The sequence below is a fragment of the Phyllobates terribilis genome, unplaced genomic scaffold (genome assembly GCF_046119375.1).
Source record: "Phyllobates terribilis strain yellow unplaced genomic scaffold, ASM4611937v1 Scaffold_7__3_contigs__length_470593459, whole genome shotgun sequence".
NCBI classification, from domain to species: Eukaryota; Metazoa; Chordata; class Amphibia; order Anura; family Dendrobatidae; genus Phyllobates; species Phyllobates terribilis.
This window is the reverse complement of record NW_027362767.1, coordinates 45,484,217-45,503,421: the sequence shown is the minus strand read 5'-3', so window position 1 is coordinate 45,503,421 and position 19,205 is coordinate 45,484,217. Positions and strand designations below refer to the sequence as shown.

The 19,205-nt window shown below is 43.0% G+C and overlaps 1 protein-coding gene across 2 annotated transcripts in view; it reads left to right on the top strand.

Annotated features, from left to right (window-relative positions):
* Positions 1 to 18,828, top strand: part of FRMD6 (FERM domain containing 6) — a 141,397-nt gene extending 122,569 nt beyond the window's left edge. For both annotated transcript variants that reach the window (XM_073638490.1, XM_073638489.1), the window contains 10 exons: positions 1,637 to 1,713; positions 2,363 to 2,549; positions 2,921 to 3,076; positions 5,343 to 5,408; positions 5,817 to 5,885; positions 6,464 to 6,638; positions 7,972 to 8,307; positions 9,903 to 10,022; positions 10,588 to 10,679; positions 13,462 to 18,828. In XM_073638490.1, the coding sequence (XP_073494591.1) occupies positions 1,637 to 1,713; positions 2,363 to 2,549; positions 2,921 to 3,076; positions 5,343 to 5,408; positions 5,817 to 5,885; positions 6,464 to 6,638; positions 7,972 to 8,307; positions 9,903 to 10,022; positions 10,588 to 10,679; positions 13,462 to 13,746 (1,563 nt within the window). In that variant the 3' untranslated portion in view covers positions 13,747 to 18,828. The remainder of the gene's footprint in view (positions 1 to 1,636; positions 1,714 to 2,362; positions 2,550 to 2,920; positions 3,077 to 5,342; positions 5,409 to 5,816; positions 5,886 to 6,463; positions 6,639 to 7,971; positions 8,308 to 9,902; positions 10,023 to 10,587; positions 10,680 to 13,461) is intronic.
* Positions 18,829 to 19,205: the final 377 nt, after the last annotated feature.

The window sequence follows — 19,205 nt, the reverse complement described above, 5'->3', positions numbered from 1 at the left end:
TGTGCAACTCTCCCACTTAAAAAGATGAGAGAGGCCTGTAATTGACATCATAGGTAGACCTCAACTATGAGACAAAATGAGAAAACAAATCCTGAAAATCACATTGTCTGATTTGGAAAGAAATTTTTTTCAAATTTAGGTGGGAAAATAAGCATTTGGTCAATTACAAAAGTTCATCTCAATACTTTGTTATATATCCTTTGTTGGCAATGACAGGTGAAACATTTTCTGTAAGTCTTCACAAGGTTGGCACAGACTGTTGCTGGTATGTTGGCCCCATTCCTCCATGCAGATCTCCTCTAGAGCAGAGATTTTTTGGGGCTGTCGGTGGGCAACACTGACTTTCAACACCCTACAAAGGTTTTCTATAGGGTTTAGATCTAGAGACTGGCTAGGCCACTCCAGGACCTTGAAATGCTTCTTACGAAGCCACTCCATCATTGCCCTGGCGGTGTGCTTGGGATCATTGTCATGCTGAAAGACCCAGCCACGTTTCATCTTCGATGCCCTTGCTGATAGAAAGAGGTTTGCACTCAAAATCTCACGATACATGGCCCCATTCATTCTTTCATGTACACGGATCAGTCGTCCTGGTCTCTTGGCAGACAAACAGCCCCAAAGCATGATGTTACCACCCCCATGCTTCACAGTAGGTATGGTGTTCTTTGGATGCAACTCAGCATTCTTTCTCCTCCAAACACGATGAGTTGTGTTTCTACCAAACAGTTCTACTTAGGTTTCATCTGACCATATGACATTCTCCCAAGACTCTTCTGGATCATCCAAATGCTCTCTAGCAAACTTCAGACGGGCCCTGACATGTAATGGCTTAAGCAGGGGGACACGTCTGGCACTGCAGGATCTGAGTCCCTGGCGGTGTAGTGTGTTACTGATGGTAGCCTGTGTAACGTTGGTCCCAGCTCTCTGCAGGTCATTCACTAAGTCCCCCGTGTGGTTCGGGGATTTTTGCTCACCGTTCTTGAGATCATTTTGACCCCACGGGGTGAGATCTTGTGTGGAGCCCCAGATCGAGGGAGATTATCAGTGGTTTTGTATGTCTTCCATTTTCTAATTATCGCACCCACAGTTGATTTCTTCACACCAAGCTGCTTGCCTATTGCAGATTCAGTCTTCCAGCCTGGTGCAGGGCTACAATTTTGTTTCTGGTGTCCTTCGACAGCTCTTTGGTCTTCACCATAGTGGAGTTTGGAGTGTGACTGTTTGAGGTTGTGGACAGGTGTCTCTTATGCTGATAACAAGTTCAAACAGCTGCCAGTACTACAGGTAATGAGTGAAGGACAGAGGAGCCTCTTAAAGAAGAAGTTACAGGTCTGGGAGAGCCAGAAATCTTGCTTGTTTGTAATTGACCAAATACTTATTTTCCACCAAAATTTGAAAAAAAATTCTTTCGAAATCAGAGAATGTGATTTTCAGGATTTGTTTTCTCATTTTGTTTCTCATAGTTGATGTTAATTACAGGCCTCTCGCATCTTTTTAAGTGGGAGAACTTGCACAATTGGTGGCTGACTAAATACTTTTTTCCCCACTGTATATACAGTATGTATACGCAGCCATCGTACATGACTCCTCCAGGACTCACCCGCGTGCCGCACTGATGATGACCCTTCTCTTCCAGGGTATTGACCAGTTCGGCCCTCCAATGATCATTCATTTCCGAGTGCAGTACTATGTGGAGAACGGCAGATTAATAAGGTAAGAGCCTCCCTTATATTCTAGTTTTCCCTATTAAAAACCTAAATTATTTTTAAGGGTCCCACAACTTTGTACAATTCATTTTTGTTGAAAGGGTCACCCCATAAAAAGCTGATCACGGGGTGTCCAGCTGCTGCGACTTCTGGCTATCATCTGTATGAGTTTTCCTGCAGCGCCCCCACAGGGGAGATTAAGTATTACACGGTCTCCATTGAAATGATTGGACTGTTTGTGGACGTGCAGGGTCCTAGAGAGCGAGGGAGACATTTTGCAGGCGCTTTCTGCTCTGGATAATGTGTGCCCCTAGGCTGGTGGCTCGATAAGGCCCCTCTTGATCCGTTACATACATGCAGATGTGTCCTGGGTGCGGCGCGGTCACAATGGCGGTTTTGTTATTTAGGCGCCAGCTCCCGCATCTGGATCCCATCAAATAAATGAGATACAGAAAATGTAAAAATTCCAAAGGAGAAAGATAAAAAGAGGGAAATAAATGTGTTACAGGCAGTAAAAGCCTATCCTGCTCCCCCCAGCCACGTGCAGGAAGCTGAGATATGAGGAGCTGATGGGTGGGCGGCTCAGCAGAGCCCAGGGGGACGGGGATGCCAAATGTGGCTCATATATTACATTTGTGTATGGTGTCGCCCTCTAGTGACAGAACGGCGCGGTACTATTACTACTGCCACCTAAGGAAGCAAGTCTTGCTGTCCCAGAGCACCACCAGGGAGGAGGCTTACTTTCTGCTGGCCGCCTTCGCCCTACAAGCCGACCTGGGTAACTTCAAAAGGAACAAGCACTATGGAAAGTACTTTGAACCAGAAGCCTACTTCCCCCCTTGGGTAAGACTGAGGTTTTGCAATTTTTGGGCACTTTGGTTTTTAAGTGACGTCTGATGTAGTTCAGTTTTTTTAGCCTGATAGATTTCGCTAACTCTTGGCATTCTCTGTAAGAAAGTGTTCAGTTTGCCTGCAGCACCCCCAGAGGGCAAAGGAAGTATTGCATCATTCCCACTGACTTGTGTCACACATGGGTGTGCTGGGCCCTCCGAGAGACCCTTATTGTAGCCGCTCTCCGGGGCCCATCCTCCACATTAATCTGTTAGAAAACAGATTTTGAGACGTCTTTGTTATTTGCTTCTTCTTCTCTCTGATCGGAGTCTGTTTTTTTTAGGGTTTTTTTTTATTCACTTTCTGGTTTTGTGTTTTTACAGGTAATTAAAAAGCGGGGGAAAGATTACATATTAAAGCACATTCCCAATATCCACCGCGACCAATTTGCACTGAACGTATCGGAAGCACATCTGATGTATATTAAGGAGGCGGCGAGGCTGGAGGACGTCGCTGTCCATTACTACAGGTTGTACAAGGTGAGCGGCGTTCACACACGGACAAACGGCTGCTGGAAAAACACCGCACAGGACATGGAAGATATTATTGGGAGAGAATTACAGGGAGGTTCATACAGTGAAGGTGCCATAGTGTCCCTGACGTGTAGGTCAACGAGGGCGCCAATACGCAGTACAGAGACTATGCACACAGCGATGTCACAGTACAGGGATAATACACACAGTGATGTCACCGTACAGGGATAATACACACAGTGATGTCACAGTACAGGGATAATACACACAGTGATGTCACCGTACAGGGATAATACACACAGTGATGTCACAGTACAGGGATAATACACACAGTGATGTCACAGTACAGGGATAATACACATAGTGATGTCACAGTGCAGGGATAATGCACACAGTGATGTCACAGTACTGGGATAATACACACAGTGATGTCACAGTACTGGGATAATACACACAGTGATGTCACAGTACAGGGATAATGCACACAGTGATGTCACAGTACAGGGATAATGCACACAGTGATGTCACAGTACAGGGATAATGCACACAGTGATGTCACAGTACAGGGATAATGCACACAGTGATGTCACAGTACAGGGATAATGCACACAGTGATGTCACAGTACAGGGATAATGCACACAGTGATGTCACAGTACAGGGATAATACACACAGTGATGTCACAGTACAGGGATAATACACACAGCGATGTCACAGTACAGGGATAATACACACAGCGATGTCACAGTACAGGGATAATACACAGTGATGTCACAGTACAGGGATAATACACACAGCGATGTCACAGTACAGGGATAATACACACAGTGATGTCACAGTACAGGGATAATGCACACAGTGATGTCACAGTACAGGGATAATGCACACAGTGATGTCACAGTACAGGGATAATACACACAGTGATGTCACAGTACAGGGATAATACACACAGTGATGTCACAGTACAGAGATAATGCACACAGTGATGTCACAGTACAGGGATAATGCACACAGTGATGTCACAGTACAGGGATAATGCGCACAGTGATGTCACAGTACAGGGATAATACGCACAGTGATGTCACAGTACAGGGATAATACACACAGTGATGTCACAGTACAGGGATAATGCACACAGTGATGTCACAGTACAGGGATAATACACAGTGATGTCACAGTACAGGGATAATACACAGTGATGTCACAGTACAGGGATAATACACAGTGATGTCACAGTACAGGGATGGTAACCACAGTGATGTCACAGTACAGGGATAATACACAGTGATGTCACAGTGCAGGGATAATACACACAGTGATGTCACAGTACAGGGATAATGCACACAGTGATGTCACAGTACAGGGATAATAGACACAGCGATGTCACAGTACAGGGATAACGCACACAGTGATGTCACAGTGCAGGGATAATGCACACAGCGATGTCACAGTGCAGGGATATTACACACAGCGATGTCACAGTACAGGGATGATACACACAGCTATGTCACAGTACAGGGATGATACACTCAGTGATGTCACAGTACAGGGATAATGCACACAGTGATGTCACAGTACAGGGATAATACACACAGTGATGTCACAGTACAGGGATAATACACACAGTGATGTCACAGTACAGGGATAACACACACAGTGATGTCACAGTACAGGGATAATACACACAGTGATGTCACAGTACAGGGATAATAGACACAGTGATGTCACAGTACAGGGATAACGCACACAGTGATGTCACCGTACAGGGATAACGCACACAGTGATGTCACAGTGCAGGGATAATGCACACAGTGATGTCACAGTCTAGGGATAATACACACAGTGATGTCACAGTACAGGGATAATACACACAGTGATGTCACAGTACAGGGATAATACACACAGTGATGTCACAGTACAGGGATAATACACACAGTGATGTCACAGTACAGGGATAATACACACAGTGATGTCACAGTACAGGGATAATACACACAGTGATGTCACAGTGCAGGGATAATGCACACAGTGATGTCACAGTGCAGGGATATTACACACAGCGATGTCACAGTACAGGGATAATACACGCATAAAAGGTTGAGCTGAACCACCTCATGAGTCAGGAAGTGTTGTCATGAGGACATACAAGTATAACAATCTGCAGGTATCAGATCTGTACCGTGAAGCCTTAGTAAGCAGCAGACATTGACATTGTACCTGATTCCAGTCTTTCTCTTGTTCTTGGCTAAATTTGCAAAATTCTTACATTTTAGGATAAGAGGGAGGTAGACGCCTCATTGATTCTCGGACTTACGCTAAGAGGAATCCAAATCTTCCAGGTCAGTATAAATCCAAATATAAACACGTACAGAAAGCCTGGTGTACAACCTCAGTTTTAAAGCTTATGGGAATGATGGCAGCAGCACAGAGTATTTCAGGAGAGAAGCAAACCTGTCCACTCATATCAATAAGAGTGACAAAGGGGCTGTGTGTACAAAGGCCATGAGTCGAGGAGGGAAGGAGGAAATCATACACGGGTACTAAGGCCAGGGTCACCAGCAGCACAGAGTATTTTAGAAAAGGAATATACATCCTTCAGTGTAGGTGTGTGGTGACTTTGTAGGGGGAGAACACAAAGTGATGGCAAGGAGCTGGTGTTCCACAGCGCAGAGTATTTCAGGACATATGACTGTGATGTGTAGTTTCTTATTAATTTGGCGTTTCTATAATTTTTCTCTCTTTTCTAGAGTCTGGGCGATGAGAAGCAGCTGCTCTATGATTTCCCCTGGACTAATGTAGGAAAGTTGGTGTTTGTGGTGAGTAAACAGCAGCTGGATGTGTAATGTAATGAGCCGGCGGGGTCATCCATTATGTATGAAGGCTGTGCCCCCCGACAAGGGCGCTGTCAGCACGACACGGCGGCGGGATTACAGCTCATGACAACTTAATGAGGATGTACCTGTTCACACTGGGCCTCCCTCATCTGTGATGTACAGCGGGGGGGGGGCAGCATCTGCGCTCAGGCCTGGTGCCACAGTCACACATTGTGGGGGGGGTAATGACGCTCGTTTCTGGGGTTATGGTGATACATTGTAACAATTGTTTCCGGGTTACAGTGATACATTGTAACAATCGTTTCCTGGGTTACGGTGATACATTGTAACTATGGTTTCCATGGTCACAGTGATACATTGTAACAATTGTTTCCGGGGTCACAGTGATACATTGTAACTATTCTGTCCAGCGTTACAGTGATACATTGTATCAATCTTTTCTGCGGTTATAGTGATACATTGTAACAATCGTTTCCAGGATTACTGTGATCTAGTGTAGCAATCGTTTCTGTGTTTCCGGTGATACATTGTAACTGTGTGACGTGTCTGATACTTCACAGGGAAAGAAGTTTGAGATCCTGCCGGACGGTTTACCCTCGGCCAGGAAGCTGATGTACTACACGGGCTGCTCCTTGCGCTCCCGCCACCTCCTGCAGCTGCTCAGCAATAGTCATCGATTGTATATGAATCTCCAGCCGGTCCTGAGACAAGTCCGGAAACTGGAGGAAAATGAGGGTGAGATGGATCAACAACCGGCGCAGGATAAGCGGCTCCGGCTCATGTGCTGCCGCTGATCATTAGAGTTCATAGTTATATTATCTGCTTCTACATGATACCTGTGCTGTTACTGCCCCTGGTTAAAGGGTTGTCTCTTTCTCAGCATCTCCTTTAATATCAGGGACCTTTCCCCAGGGATCCCTAGCAGACATCCCAAGCCCAGTCGTTGGTATCGACTCTCTGTCCCGGCCCATGGAAGTGGGTGTGGACTTGGGTTTCTCGCTTTTTGACGTCCACATCCCCCTTAATGCCATATTACAGAGACTCTCTATACTTTATAACTTTTGTGAAGGGAAATAAAAAGGATTTCAGAGCAAGGAATAGAAAGCGGCATCCACTGCGCACCGCTCAACCATTTATAGGGTCCGGCCAACAAACACCATTTGGATCGCGAATGATGCATGAAACCATTTTAGCACACCCAAAAAATGAATACAGATTACACAGCAGACCTTCTAAATGCATACAACCCCCAAACATATGCAGACCCCAGAACACACGCGCTAACTAAATACAGACTCAAAGCAATACCCCTTTTAACACACACAAAACTCAGAAGAGACTCCCTAAACACATGCAGTCTTCAAACCAGACCCCTATACAAATACAGGCTGTATGTGTAACCCCCTAAACATCTACAGTTCCAAGACTAGACCCCCTAAACACTTACAGATCCAAGACCAGACCCCCTAAACACTTACAGATCCAAGACCAGACCCCCTAAACACTTACAGATCCAAGACCAGACCCCCTAAACACTTACAGATCCAAGACCAGACCCCCTAAACACTTACAGATCCAAGACTAGACCCCCTAAAGACTTACAGATCCAAAACCAGACCCCCTCAAACCAAACTTTGTGAAGAAAACAGACAGCTTAAAAAAATACTTACCCCTGACTCGACCCCCATATTATAGACCTTAGATCTAACCCTACGCCGTCCCTTTAGGCCTCATGCTAGATGTTCATACACTGAAGAGGTGGAGTGCACAGATATTTGCCAGCTCTTTGGGGAGTCCAGAAAGTCCCCCTACTTTTTCTCCGGAAGTCTCCTGGTCCTTCTTGGAGAGTTCGCAAGTACTCTCACAAGACATAAGACCTCATAAAACTTGGTGTCTTAGTGCCTGCCTCCATTCATTGCCGATCAGCCATGGGCGATGGTACGACACCCTCTCTTACGGCTGCCCCACTCCAGAGTTAGGGGGACGTTTACCACGTGCTCTTACAACCCTACTTGAAGATGATCTCTGTCAAAATGGTAGAAAATGTGAATTGTAATTGATTTTACAGAGAAGAAGCAATACAGGGAGTCGTACATCAGTGACACATTGGATCAGGACATGGATCAGCTGGAGAAGAGGTCGAGGGCAAGTGGAAGCAGCGCAGGAAGCGTGAAACACAAGAGGCTCTCCCGGCACTCCACGGCCAGCCACAGCAGCTCGCATACCTCAGGGATAGAGGCGGACACCAAGCACAGGGACATCGGGGCAGAGGACAGCTTCTCCGGGACATCACTGCACCGCAAGCTGAAGACCTGCAGCTCCATGACCTCTCACAGCAGCTCCCACACCTCGGGGGCCGAGAGTGCCGGCAAGGACAGGCTGGAGGATGACTCGCAAGATGACGGTAATCTACGCTGATAGCCCTGCCACCTCCTTCACATCAGTCACATCCTCACTCCTAACACAGGCCCCAACATAGCGAAACATTGGCTCCAAACTGGAGTGTAGTCAATCTTCCAAAATCTTATTTTGGTAAATTAGCTCAAGTCAAGGTGGGGAGCAAATTACATTTGTATCAATTGATTCTTGAAGACTGAAATAATTTCAACCTATGATTATGATTTGATTGTTACCAAAAGTTGCTGTGAAGCGAGGCTGCAGATCTGCTACATGTGGCAAAGTACAATTCTTTTATTAGGACACATTAAACTGTCCTATAAACACTTTACTGCAGTCATGTGCTCAAAAAGCAATGTAGGAATGCATATCATTAGTATACATTACCAGTATGTCACAGGTGAGAGTGCTGGCCTAGATACGTTGTCTAGTTCACAAACAGGTAATTTATTTATTTACCCATTATTGTTGTGCAGCACTACTGTTCCAGAAAAAAAAATTCAGGAACCGCCATGGGTACCTGACAAACCCCATTATAAGCCTATATGAGATCTGAATGAATCCTGATGTATATCTGAAAATTGCTCAAATCATGATGCTAACGTGACCTGCACCTGCACATTGTATTAATTAAATTAATTCATAAAATAAATATATAAATTGATGCAAAGTAAATCGGCCAGGACGAAGTTAGAAAAAAATAATGATACTCACCTCTCTGTTGCCCTCCCCGTACTTATCACACAATTGGTCCTCCGATCGGCTCGGCTGTCTTCTATCTTCTTTTCAGCCTGGTCTTACATTGACCGGGTCCCTTGTCATCGCGTGGAGCGCAATGAACTTCACTGCCGTGCTTCGCTCCTGCATGACATTGTGGGGCCTAGTGAATGGAATACCAAGCCGGAAAGAAGACGGAACACTTGGTTGGGGGAACTTCTTCCGAAATAAATTGAAAAAATTCCGATTCCAATGAATTCAAATTTTTTTGTAACATTTGATGCCGATTCGACTCTGAACCCTTCCATGGAACGTCATCGGCAGGAATTAACTGCTTTTAGAAATGCCGGAAACTGGCCAATCCCTCCTGTCCATGCACAGGCAAAAAAAGCCGAATTGGGTATGTTCCTGTGGATCGCATGCAGCATTGGCAAAAGACAGATGTGGAATTCTTTACAGAAATGACACGATGCTGATTTTTGCACGGCCTCTTAATTCACGCTGCAGATTTTTCTCCAAGTTGTGTGGATAAAAGTTTCACAAAATCTCATCCACGACGGTATTAATAGATGGTGCTGATTTTCCATCTTAGAGAAAATCTGCAGCGGAAATCGCCCGATGCTGTGGATGTGAAATCACGTCAAGTTATGCTACAGATTATCACTGTGATTTCACCCATTGCAACAAAATCTGCACCATCTGGTGTGTGTTCTGATCCATGTGCACAGAGCCAAAGTATTGTCGGGGAACGACAGACGTCCGTCCGGTAAGTGACCTGCTAGGCGGCTTTTTAGCAAACTTTAATGTCATCTGTGGGGTCTTCTATGTAAATTTCCCAGGTGGGGGGAAGACTTCTTCAATAAACTATCGGGCTTTTTCTCGCAGAGATTGAGATGCTGGTAGACGACCCCAAGGACATGGATCTGCCTCTGGATGTTAGTCCTGACCTGTGTATTTACATCACGGAAGACATGTTGCTCTCGCAGCAAACTAATGGATATTCCGGTGCGTGTGCAATAAGTGGCTTTATTTTTGGAAGGCTCACTAGCCCTTTACTATCACCATCATGAAAGTCCGTCACCCATTAGGTCCCACCGATGCCAAATGAAAGGAATTGCCCCGTAGTTTTACTCTTACCATAGAGTAAATGGAGCTGAGCTGCAATGCCAGACCCAACCAGTGAGCAGGTGTGGCGCTGTTTCTGGAAGAAAGCAGCCACCTATCCAGGACTATGCATTAAATTGTTTTCTTAAAGAATTATTCTTTATAACAAAGTAGATTAAACGTGAATCTACAATGAAAATAAGAGATATCAGGGGCCAATTCCCTAATTTTGGTGGAGTGACGGTCACACATGTATGGCGCCCCCTATTGAAATCAATAAAAGGAACAAGCAAATGTCATCTGACTTATTTGGGAAGTGACCACCTGTTGGGATCCCTATATCAAGGGTCACCGGGGTCTGAGCAGCTCTTCTCTGTGGCTCATGTTCTGGATGCCACAGTAGCCACGTGGTGGCGGTGTATGAATCTGGCGTGGTATTAAAATGGGCCCTCCTTCTCTTTTGTAGGATTAGTAGTGAAAGAAGTAAACTCGTCCACCTCCAGCTCTTCAGAGACCGTAGTGAAGCTCCGGGGTCAGAGCATTGACTCGTTGCCACAGGTGAGTTATGGCGGCCTCCGGCCTCACTGCATACAGCCCCGGTCTCTGCGGCCGTAGAAGATGCGATCTGCAGGTCAACCTCACGTCATACAGCGCTAGACTTAAAGGGTAATCCCACAAATCATCGATCCACGGGATGGGTGATAAGAGGAATGCAACAAATTTATTACTCATGTGCGGGTTTATGGAGCAGGCTCAGGAGCTGCACCTTAAACTGTGGGCGCCAGCTGTGCTGTACAGCCGACACCTGCATGTCACAGCAGCGACCAGAGCTGGCTCTGATCACTGCTGTTTAACCATTTAAATGCCACTTTCAATTTCTGGAAGTGTCACGATCACATAACCTGATTGTTTTAGCTCCGCACCTGGGTGCGGGTGGGTCGCCATGGCCATAGGCTACTTAAAGCCCCCCCATCGCCGCCATCTTTGATCATCATTCATTCTACTGTAGTATATACAGAACAAGTGATCACAGGTTCAAATCCTCTAGGGTGGGGTGTGAATATATAAGGTAAAAATGAAGAAAAAATATTAAAGAAAAGGTAAAAGTAAAAAATATATAAAAGTTTGAACGGCTTCTCTTTTCCCAGTTCAAAAATAAAAGTGCTATTTTTTTTTAACAAATTAACCATATTTGGTATCGCCCTGACCCTATAATATTGATTTATGAAAATATAACATTAATTCTCCCGTACGGTGTAATTTTTTTTTTATTTTGCCATTACAAATGCAATAAAAAAAACTACAGCTCACCAAGCCTAAAAACCAAGTCCTCACACAGCGCCATGGACAGAAAAAAAATTACAGGGCTCTGAAATTGCCACTGGCGGGTCTCTGAAATTGTTATTTTATTTTATTTTTTTAAAAAGTTCTTGTTTTTTTTTTTTTCACCACTAAAATATAATAGAAAAAATAAAAAAATAATTAAAATAATAATAATAAAAACTCACCTGCAGAATCATTATGTCCGGTCATTTTTACTGCATAATGAATGGCATAAAAACTAAACCCAAAAAACAATGTGTTTTTATATATATATACAGTACAGACCAAAAGTTTGGACACACCTTCTCATTTAAAGATTTTTCTGTATTTTCATGACTTTGAAAATTGTACATTCACACTGAAGGCATCAAAACTATGAATTAACACATGTGGAATTATATACTTAACAAAAAAGTGTGAAACAGCTGAAAATATGTCTTATATTCTAGGTTCTTCAAAGTAGCCACCTTTTGCTTTGATGACTGCTTTGCACACTCTTGGCATTCTCTTGATGAGCTTCAAGAGGTAGTCACCGGAAATGGTTTTCACTTCACAGGTGTGCCCTGTCAGGTTTAATAAGTGGAATTTCTTGCCTTATAAATGGGGTTGGGACCGTCAGTTGTGTTGTGCAGAAGTCTGGTGGATACACAGCTGATAGTCCTACTGAATAGACTGTTAGAATTTGTATTATGGCAAGAAAAAAGCAGCTAAGTAAAGAAAAACGAGTGGCCATCATTACTTTAAGAAATGAAGGTCAGTCAGTCCAAAAAATTGGGAAAACTTTGAATGTGTCCCCAAGTGCAGTTGCAAAAACCATCAAGCGCTACAAAGAAACTGGCTCACATGAGGACCGCCCCAGGAAAGGAAGACCAAGAGTCACCTCTGCTTCTGAGGATAAGTTTATCCAAGTCACCAGCCTCAGAAATCGCAGGTTAACAGCCGCTCAGATTAGAGACCAGGTCAATGCCACACAGAGTTCTAGCAGCAGACACATCTCTACAACAATTGTTAAGAGGAGACTTTGTGCAGCAGGCCTTCATGGTAAAATAGCTGCTAGGAAACCACTGCTAAGGACAGGCAGCAAGCAGAAGAGACTTGTTTGGGCTAAAGAACACAAGGAATGGACATTAGACCAGTGGAAATCTGTGCTTTGGTCTGATGAGTCCAAATTTGAGATTTTTGGTTCCAACCACCGTGTCTTTGTGCGACGCAGAAAAGGTGAACGGATGGACTCTACATGCCTGGTTCCCACCGTGAAGCATGGAGGAGGAGGTGTGATGGTGTGGGGGTGCTTTGCTGGTGACACTGTTGGGGATTTATTCAAAATTGAAGGCATACTGAACCAGCATGGCTACCACAGCATCTTGCAGCGGCATGCTATTCCAACCGGTTTGCGTTTAGTTGGACCATCATTTATTTTTCAACAGGACAATGACCCCAAACACACCTCCAGGCTGTGTAAGGGCTATTTGACCAAGAAGGAGAGTGATGGGGAGCTACGCCAGATGACCTGGCCTCCACAGTCACCAGACCTGAACCCAATCGAGATGGTTTGGGGTGAGCTGGACCGCAGAGTGAAGGCAAAAGGGCCAACAAGTGCTAAGCATCTCTGGGAACTCCTTCAAGATTGTTGGAAGACCATTTCCGGTGACTACCTCTTGAAGCTCATCAAGAGAATGCCAAGAGTGTGCAAAGCAGTCATCAAAGCAAAAGGTGGCTACTTTGAAGAACCTAGAATATAAGACATATTTTCAGTTGTTTCACACTTTTTTGTTAAGTATATAATTCCACATGTGTTAATTCATAGTTTTGATGCCTTCAGTGTGAATGTACAATTTTCATAGTCATGAAAATACAGAAAAATCTTTAAATGAGAAGGTGTGTCCAAACTTTTGGTCTGTACTGTGTATATATATATATAATACTTTATAAATAATTTTTTTTTCTCCCAAAATTGGAGGTAAAAAAACCGAAAGCGCGATGAGTCCGTCTCCCTAAACACGATGTTGTTTTCCAGACCAATTGTAGGAAACCAAAGACCTCGACGGATCGGCACAGCCTGAGCTTGGACGACATCCGCCTGTACCAGAAGGACTTCCTGCAGATGGCCGGCCTGTGCCAGGACACGGCCCAGAGCTTCACCTTTGGCTGCGGCCACGACGCAGACAACAGAGGCCTTTACTGTAATGGCTGTCTCGCCCAGCAGTGCGTCACCATGCAGGAGCCCCTCGTGGCCAAGAAAGCCAGCAAATACTTTTCCTTGGACCTTACCCACGATGAAGTCCCGGAGTTTGTAGTGTGAACTGTCCTCTAATATCCCAGGCCTGGATGTCTGCGATCCCCTCCATTATCCTGTGGGAAGATTGGATCTTTCTACCTTTTTTTTTTTATTATTATTTTTTTTTGTTTGTTTTATACTTTTTTATGTTTTGATACTAAAATGAAAGCCGAGGGGACTTTCCTTGTGTACAGCTTAATATTTTGTGTAAAGTCCGCACTGGGCGTCGTATCGGATCAATGCTAGGTACTATTCCTCGCCACACATGCCAAAGAGACGCCTTCTGCGCGGGGGACGGGTGGTCTTCTCACTCCATGGGGGGAAAGGTATTTTTGTAAGAAAAAAGGATGGCACTGGGTTAGTAAGAATATTAGGGGTCTTGTAGGGGCCCATATACTGTTCCGGACCCCTATACAGACCCCAGCATATATTGATAAGTGGATGCCCAATGTTCAGGATTCTGGCTCCGGAGCCACAGAGGGGGAAGTTTTTGGGGGCAGATGAATGCGTTTTTACTGCAAAATCGTGGTAAACCCAAAAAAAGCAGCGTGAGGATGTGACCTCTGGCCATATATTCACACTATGCGATCTGGAATCGCTGATGAAAAGGCTGAAATTTTTCATCAAATATTTTTTGTTATGTTTTTTTTAAAAAAAAAACTGCAGAGCAAACGTATTGTGTGAACATGGGCGTAATAGTAAAATTGTGGGGGGTTTTTGTTGCCCCAAGCAAATAATCGCAGCACAAATCCCATTTTTACCAGAGCAGTTAAAAAAAAAAGAATCTGAATTTTATCGGAATTTAATTTTGCAAGTAAAAAGGGGCGTCCAAACAAGACACTATTTTGCCAGATTTTTTTCAGGGTCAAAAATGGGGTTAAAATAATAATAATAAAAACAATTAAAAAAACAACTTATTTTTGACACTTATGTTGCCTCCATAACTGTTCCCCGATCCTTCATGCCAATTTTTCGGCACTGTGATCTATGATTGAGACCAATCAGAGGCCTCAGAAGACCGGTGCGGAGGATCGGGGAGCTGCGGCAGGAAGAGGTTAAAATAAGTTGTGTATCATTTTTTTTATAATTTTTTTTTTTTTTTTTTTTAACCCCATTTTTTATTTTAAATTCGGACTGAATCGAATTTGAGAGAAATCTGTCCGAATCCCATTTTCGGGAGAAATTTTTGTTGATAAATTGTCCCCGACATCTTAGTCACCTCTTTTATAGTAGTGGCCCCCTCTTACCTGTTGGGCCCCTATACAGGTTGTACATATAGTAGGAGTTGATCCGGCTTCCATATGGATCTCTTTCCTAAAAAAAAAAGTGCCAAAATACTTGCCCATTCAGAGCCATAGGGATTGCAACAGCGCCACCTAGGCAAAAAAAAATCTGCTATAACAAAAGGATTCTGTATAAGGGTGTTTTCTAGGGGTCCGTCTCAGACCTCGATGTCATTGTGCCAAGACGTTTCTCTACATCGGGATTCGCTCCTCATTTATAGCTCTTTAAAATTGTGAACAATAAGGAAAAAAGTATTTGGAATATTTTTCATGGTAATTTTTGGTATTTTCTACCTCTCACCATCCAGCTGCCAAAATCGAAGATCCAGCTTTTCCAGTGACTGCGACATGACACTAGATCTATGCATCGCCCCCTATACTTTGTACGATATATGCAATGCCGAATTTGGTAGTAAAAAAACCCCTGAAAAATTGGGTAATTATCTGGGCTGGAATTTATAGCGACACTTCACCTTTAATGTATATGGTATATATTAGTAGTAAATGTGTCTGTAATAAATCTCCATGATATTTTTTTTACAAGTATTAATTTTTTATTAATTTTAATTGTGAGTGAAACAGAAGAAATGTTAATTGGAAACCGTCAGCAAGCAGGAAACCTATTGATGGATTTTAGTTGTATTTTTATTATAATTATGGCTTGTGTTAACAGTTCATCCAGCGCATCGATACCTGATGGCGGCTAATACTGGCCCATCCGGGTAATCTTATAACCAGGGGCCATTAGGGCCCTAAGGGTACATGACCAGAGGTGATACACGGCCCCTTAGTCACTCACAACATGCCTTTAAGTTTAGCTATAGTATAATTTTCCTAAGTCAAGTCTAGTGGTTTTTAAAGGGCCCCTTACCTTTAATGCCCAGGGGCCCCAATTGGTCACATTTAGCCCTTGATTATGACATATGCTATTGATTAATACAAAAATATCTCGTACTGAAAACAGCAGAGAAGGTAAAATTATTAGTTTTAACTTGGAAACCATCAGTAAGCAGATATTGACTGTTCTTCTTTTCTACAAGATCAGTCACCAACAGCTTACTGATGGTTTCCAAGTTGAAAAACTGCTGTTTTCATTTATTTTTACCAGTTTTTCAACTTGGAAACCATCAACAAGCTGCTGTTCACTGATCTTGTATGCTCTCTTTATAGTCAATGCAGCACATCTGTAATACATCCGCATTACCTTTATTTGCTGTTTTCATTCTTTTTTTTTTTTTTTTTTACCAAAGAAGGGAATGCGGATGTATTACAGATGTGCTGCATTGACTATAAAGAAAGTATACAAGATTGGTGAACAGCAGCTTGTTGATGGTTTCCAAGTTGAAAAACTGGTAAAAAAAAATGAATGAAAACAGCAGAGAAGATAATGAAGGATGTACTACAGTGCTCTGCATAGGCTATAAAGAGAGCACACAAGATCAGTCAACAGCAGCTTGTTGATGGTTTCCAAGTAAAAAAAAACTGCTAAAAATGAATGAAAACAGGGAAGTAGTGAGGATTACAGATGTGCTCCATTGACTATAAAGAGGGCATACAAGATCAGTCAACAGCAGCTTGTTGACGGTTTCCAAGTTGAAAAACTGCTAAAAATGAATGAAAACCGGAAAGTAATGAGGAATTGTTACAGATGTGCTCCATTGACTACAGAGCATACAAGATCAGTCAACAACAGCTTGTTGATGGTTTCTAAGTTGAAAAACTGGCAAAAAAAATGAATGAAAACTGGAGAAAAAGTAATGAGGATGTGTTACAGATACGCCTTGAGTATAAGAAGTGTAATTAAAGGTGAAGTTTCACTTAAAGATGTAGTTCTGTGCCTGTATACATACAGTATATACCGCACTCAGCCATTGTTACCTCCTTTTTTTTTTTTTTCCTTTTGATCCTTCTGTGACTTCTGTGTAACCCGGAGCCCTGCAGTGTTTTAGTATATACTGTAGTTTGCAGATCTCTCGCTTGTAGTATAGATGTATATACTTATGGGTCTTATAGATCCTTATTAAAGTCACCTATCCTACCCCTTTTATATGCAATTAAAGGGATAATATATTTTTCATGTATTGTGCAGACAATCCATTAAATAATATTTGTACAAGAAGACGGACGCAATTTTTTTTCACAAAATCTATCCTGAACCCATCAGGAGACGTTGAGGTAAGAGTCCCAAAGTGTGGTCATTTAAAGGGACACTACATGTGCAAGATATGAATGGTTATTTTAAAGGGACACTAAAACTCTAATCTGAACCCATCTACTGTTCCCTGTTATCAGCCATGAATCCCTCCCCCGTAATCAGTTCTGAGAACCTCCGCATAGTTTGCAGTTTTAGTGGCTCTTTAAAAGATTAGAAAAATATAACTACTTCCATGAACAGCGCCACACTTGTAGACAGGTTGTATGCGGTATTGCCGCTCAGCCCCATTTATTTTCTTGGCAGTTAGCTGCAATACCAGACCCAACCTGTTCACAAGGGTGGCGCTGTTTCTGGGGGGGGAAAAAACCCAACTGTATCATTTATATGTGAGCGGGGGAAGAGTCCATTCATGTTTTTTATTTGACTGTTTTTGGAGTTGTCCATCTTGTGTCTTCAGGCGCAGAGCAGATCTTCTGTTGCTCCTCGTGCCATCTATATGCATTAAATAATTTAAAGGGACCTGTCTCTTTAAATTTAGCTTTGGTTAAAAAATAGTGTCATGCGCTGGGGTGCAGAATTATTTTTTTTAAGTAGCTGCCATTGTTCGGCCCCAGCTGTGCGGCTGCTTGTCGTGCCTGTGTCACCACCAGGGATGGGGGGTAATGGAGTGAGTGTGAACAGTTGCCATTGTTTCGGGACATGCCCCGGAGTCAGCGCCGGCTCCCCAGCTGCTGTTGACGACTTTGTGTCACGTTATATATGTGACAGTTCCATAGAAGAGCACAATGGCTGCGTACGCTCATCGGAAAGCCGTCAGCAGGAAGAAATTATCCTCTGTCTCCACAGTCAAGAACCCACCCAACAAAAAAGAAAAAAAAAAACATGGCTGATTACTTCCAAAAAAACACGGCTGATTACTTCCAAAAAACACCTCCCCTTCTGTCCAATAAAGTGAAGGAAGTGAGCTGCAATACCAGACATGGCCTCTGTATGGGGGTGGCGCTGTTTTTGGGAAAAAAAGTTATATTTTTCTAACTTCTTTAAAAGGATTTTTTTACATCATTTTTACCCTTTTGCCGAATTCATATAAGGTGAGGAGCTGCAGAAGCGTCTTATCTCCCCAGAAAACAAAAGGATCGGGGCGTTGAAATTTAAACAGCCTGTTAACGGAGAGTCGGGAGGTCCCTATGCGTATGCTGGTGTCCAACGCAGGCAAAGGACCCCTCTGCCGCATAAGACCGCAGTGTTATAAACGGCTCCTGGTAATTTGGGGGCATCTTACAGATTTTGCATTGGGGTATTATACACTATAAGCCCCAGAAAGTCCAACCAGCACGAGTCCATTCTGTGCAGGCCGGTCATCTACAGAATCGCATCTAGAAACGAGCTGAATAATCTACGACGTCATCCTGGCGATCTACAAATCAAATCAATTGAAAAAAAAAAATAAATAAACAAATAAAAAAAAACAATATTTTCTTTATAGTCGATTGTATTAAAAAATTTAAAACAAATCCTACCCCCCCCCCATGAGAAAATACATTTTTTATTAATTACTGTATATACTTTACTTTTTTTTTTTTACCATAATTTCATATATTTGCAATTTTTTGGTAATATTTTTCACATTTTTTGTTTTTACTAAAAATAAAAACTTTTTACAAACTTTATACATGTTCAGCCTCAGCGTGTGTGATATAATGCAATATAATAATAATAATAATAATACAAATGGTGGGGTATTGAGAAATGATTGGGCTTGAACATTTCGACTAGCAAGTAAAAAATAAGTCTAATTGCTATGGAAACAAATAATTGTTTCAGCGGAGAAGGAAATTTTGATTAACCCCTTCAGGTGAAGATTGGAATTTCTGCAAAAACTTTCCAAAGGAGTCTTGATTTTTTTTTCAGGATAACGCGCCGCCCTTTAGTCTTGTGTTCTCCAACAAAAAATTCATTGAAATCATCTTTGAAGTTGTCGATCGTCCTCTTTCGTCCGTGTTACAAAATGTAGTGGACGGTCGGCCGCCGCTTAATTCATTCTC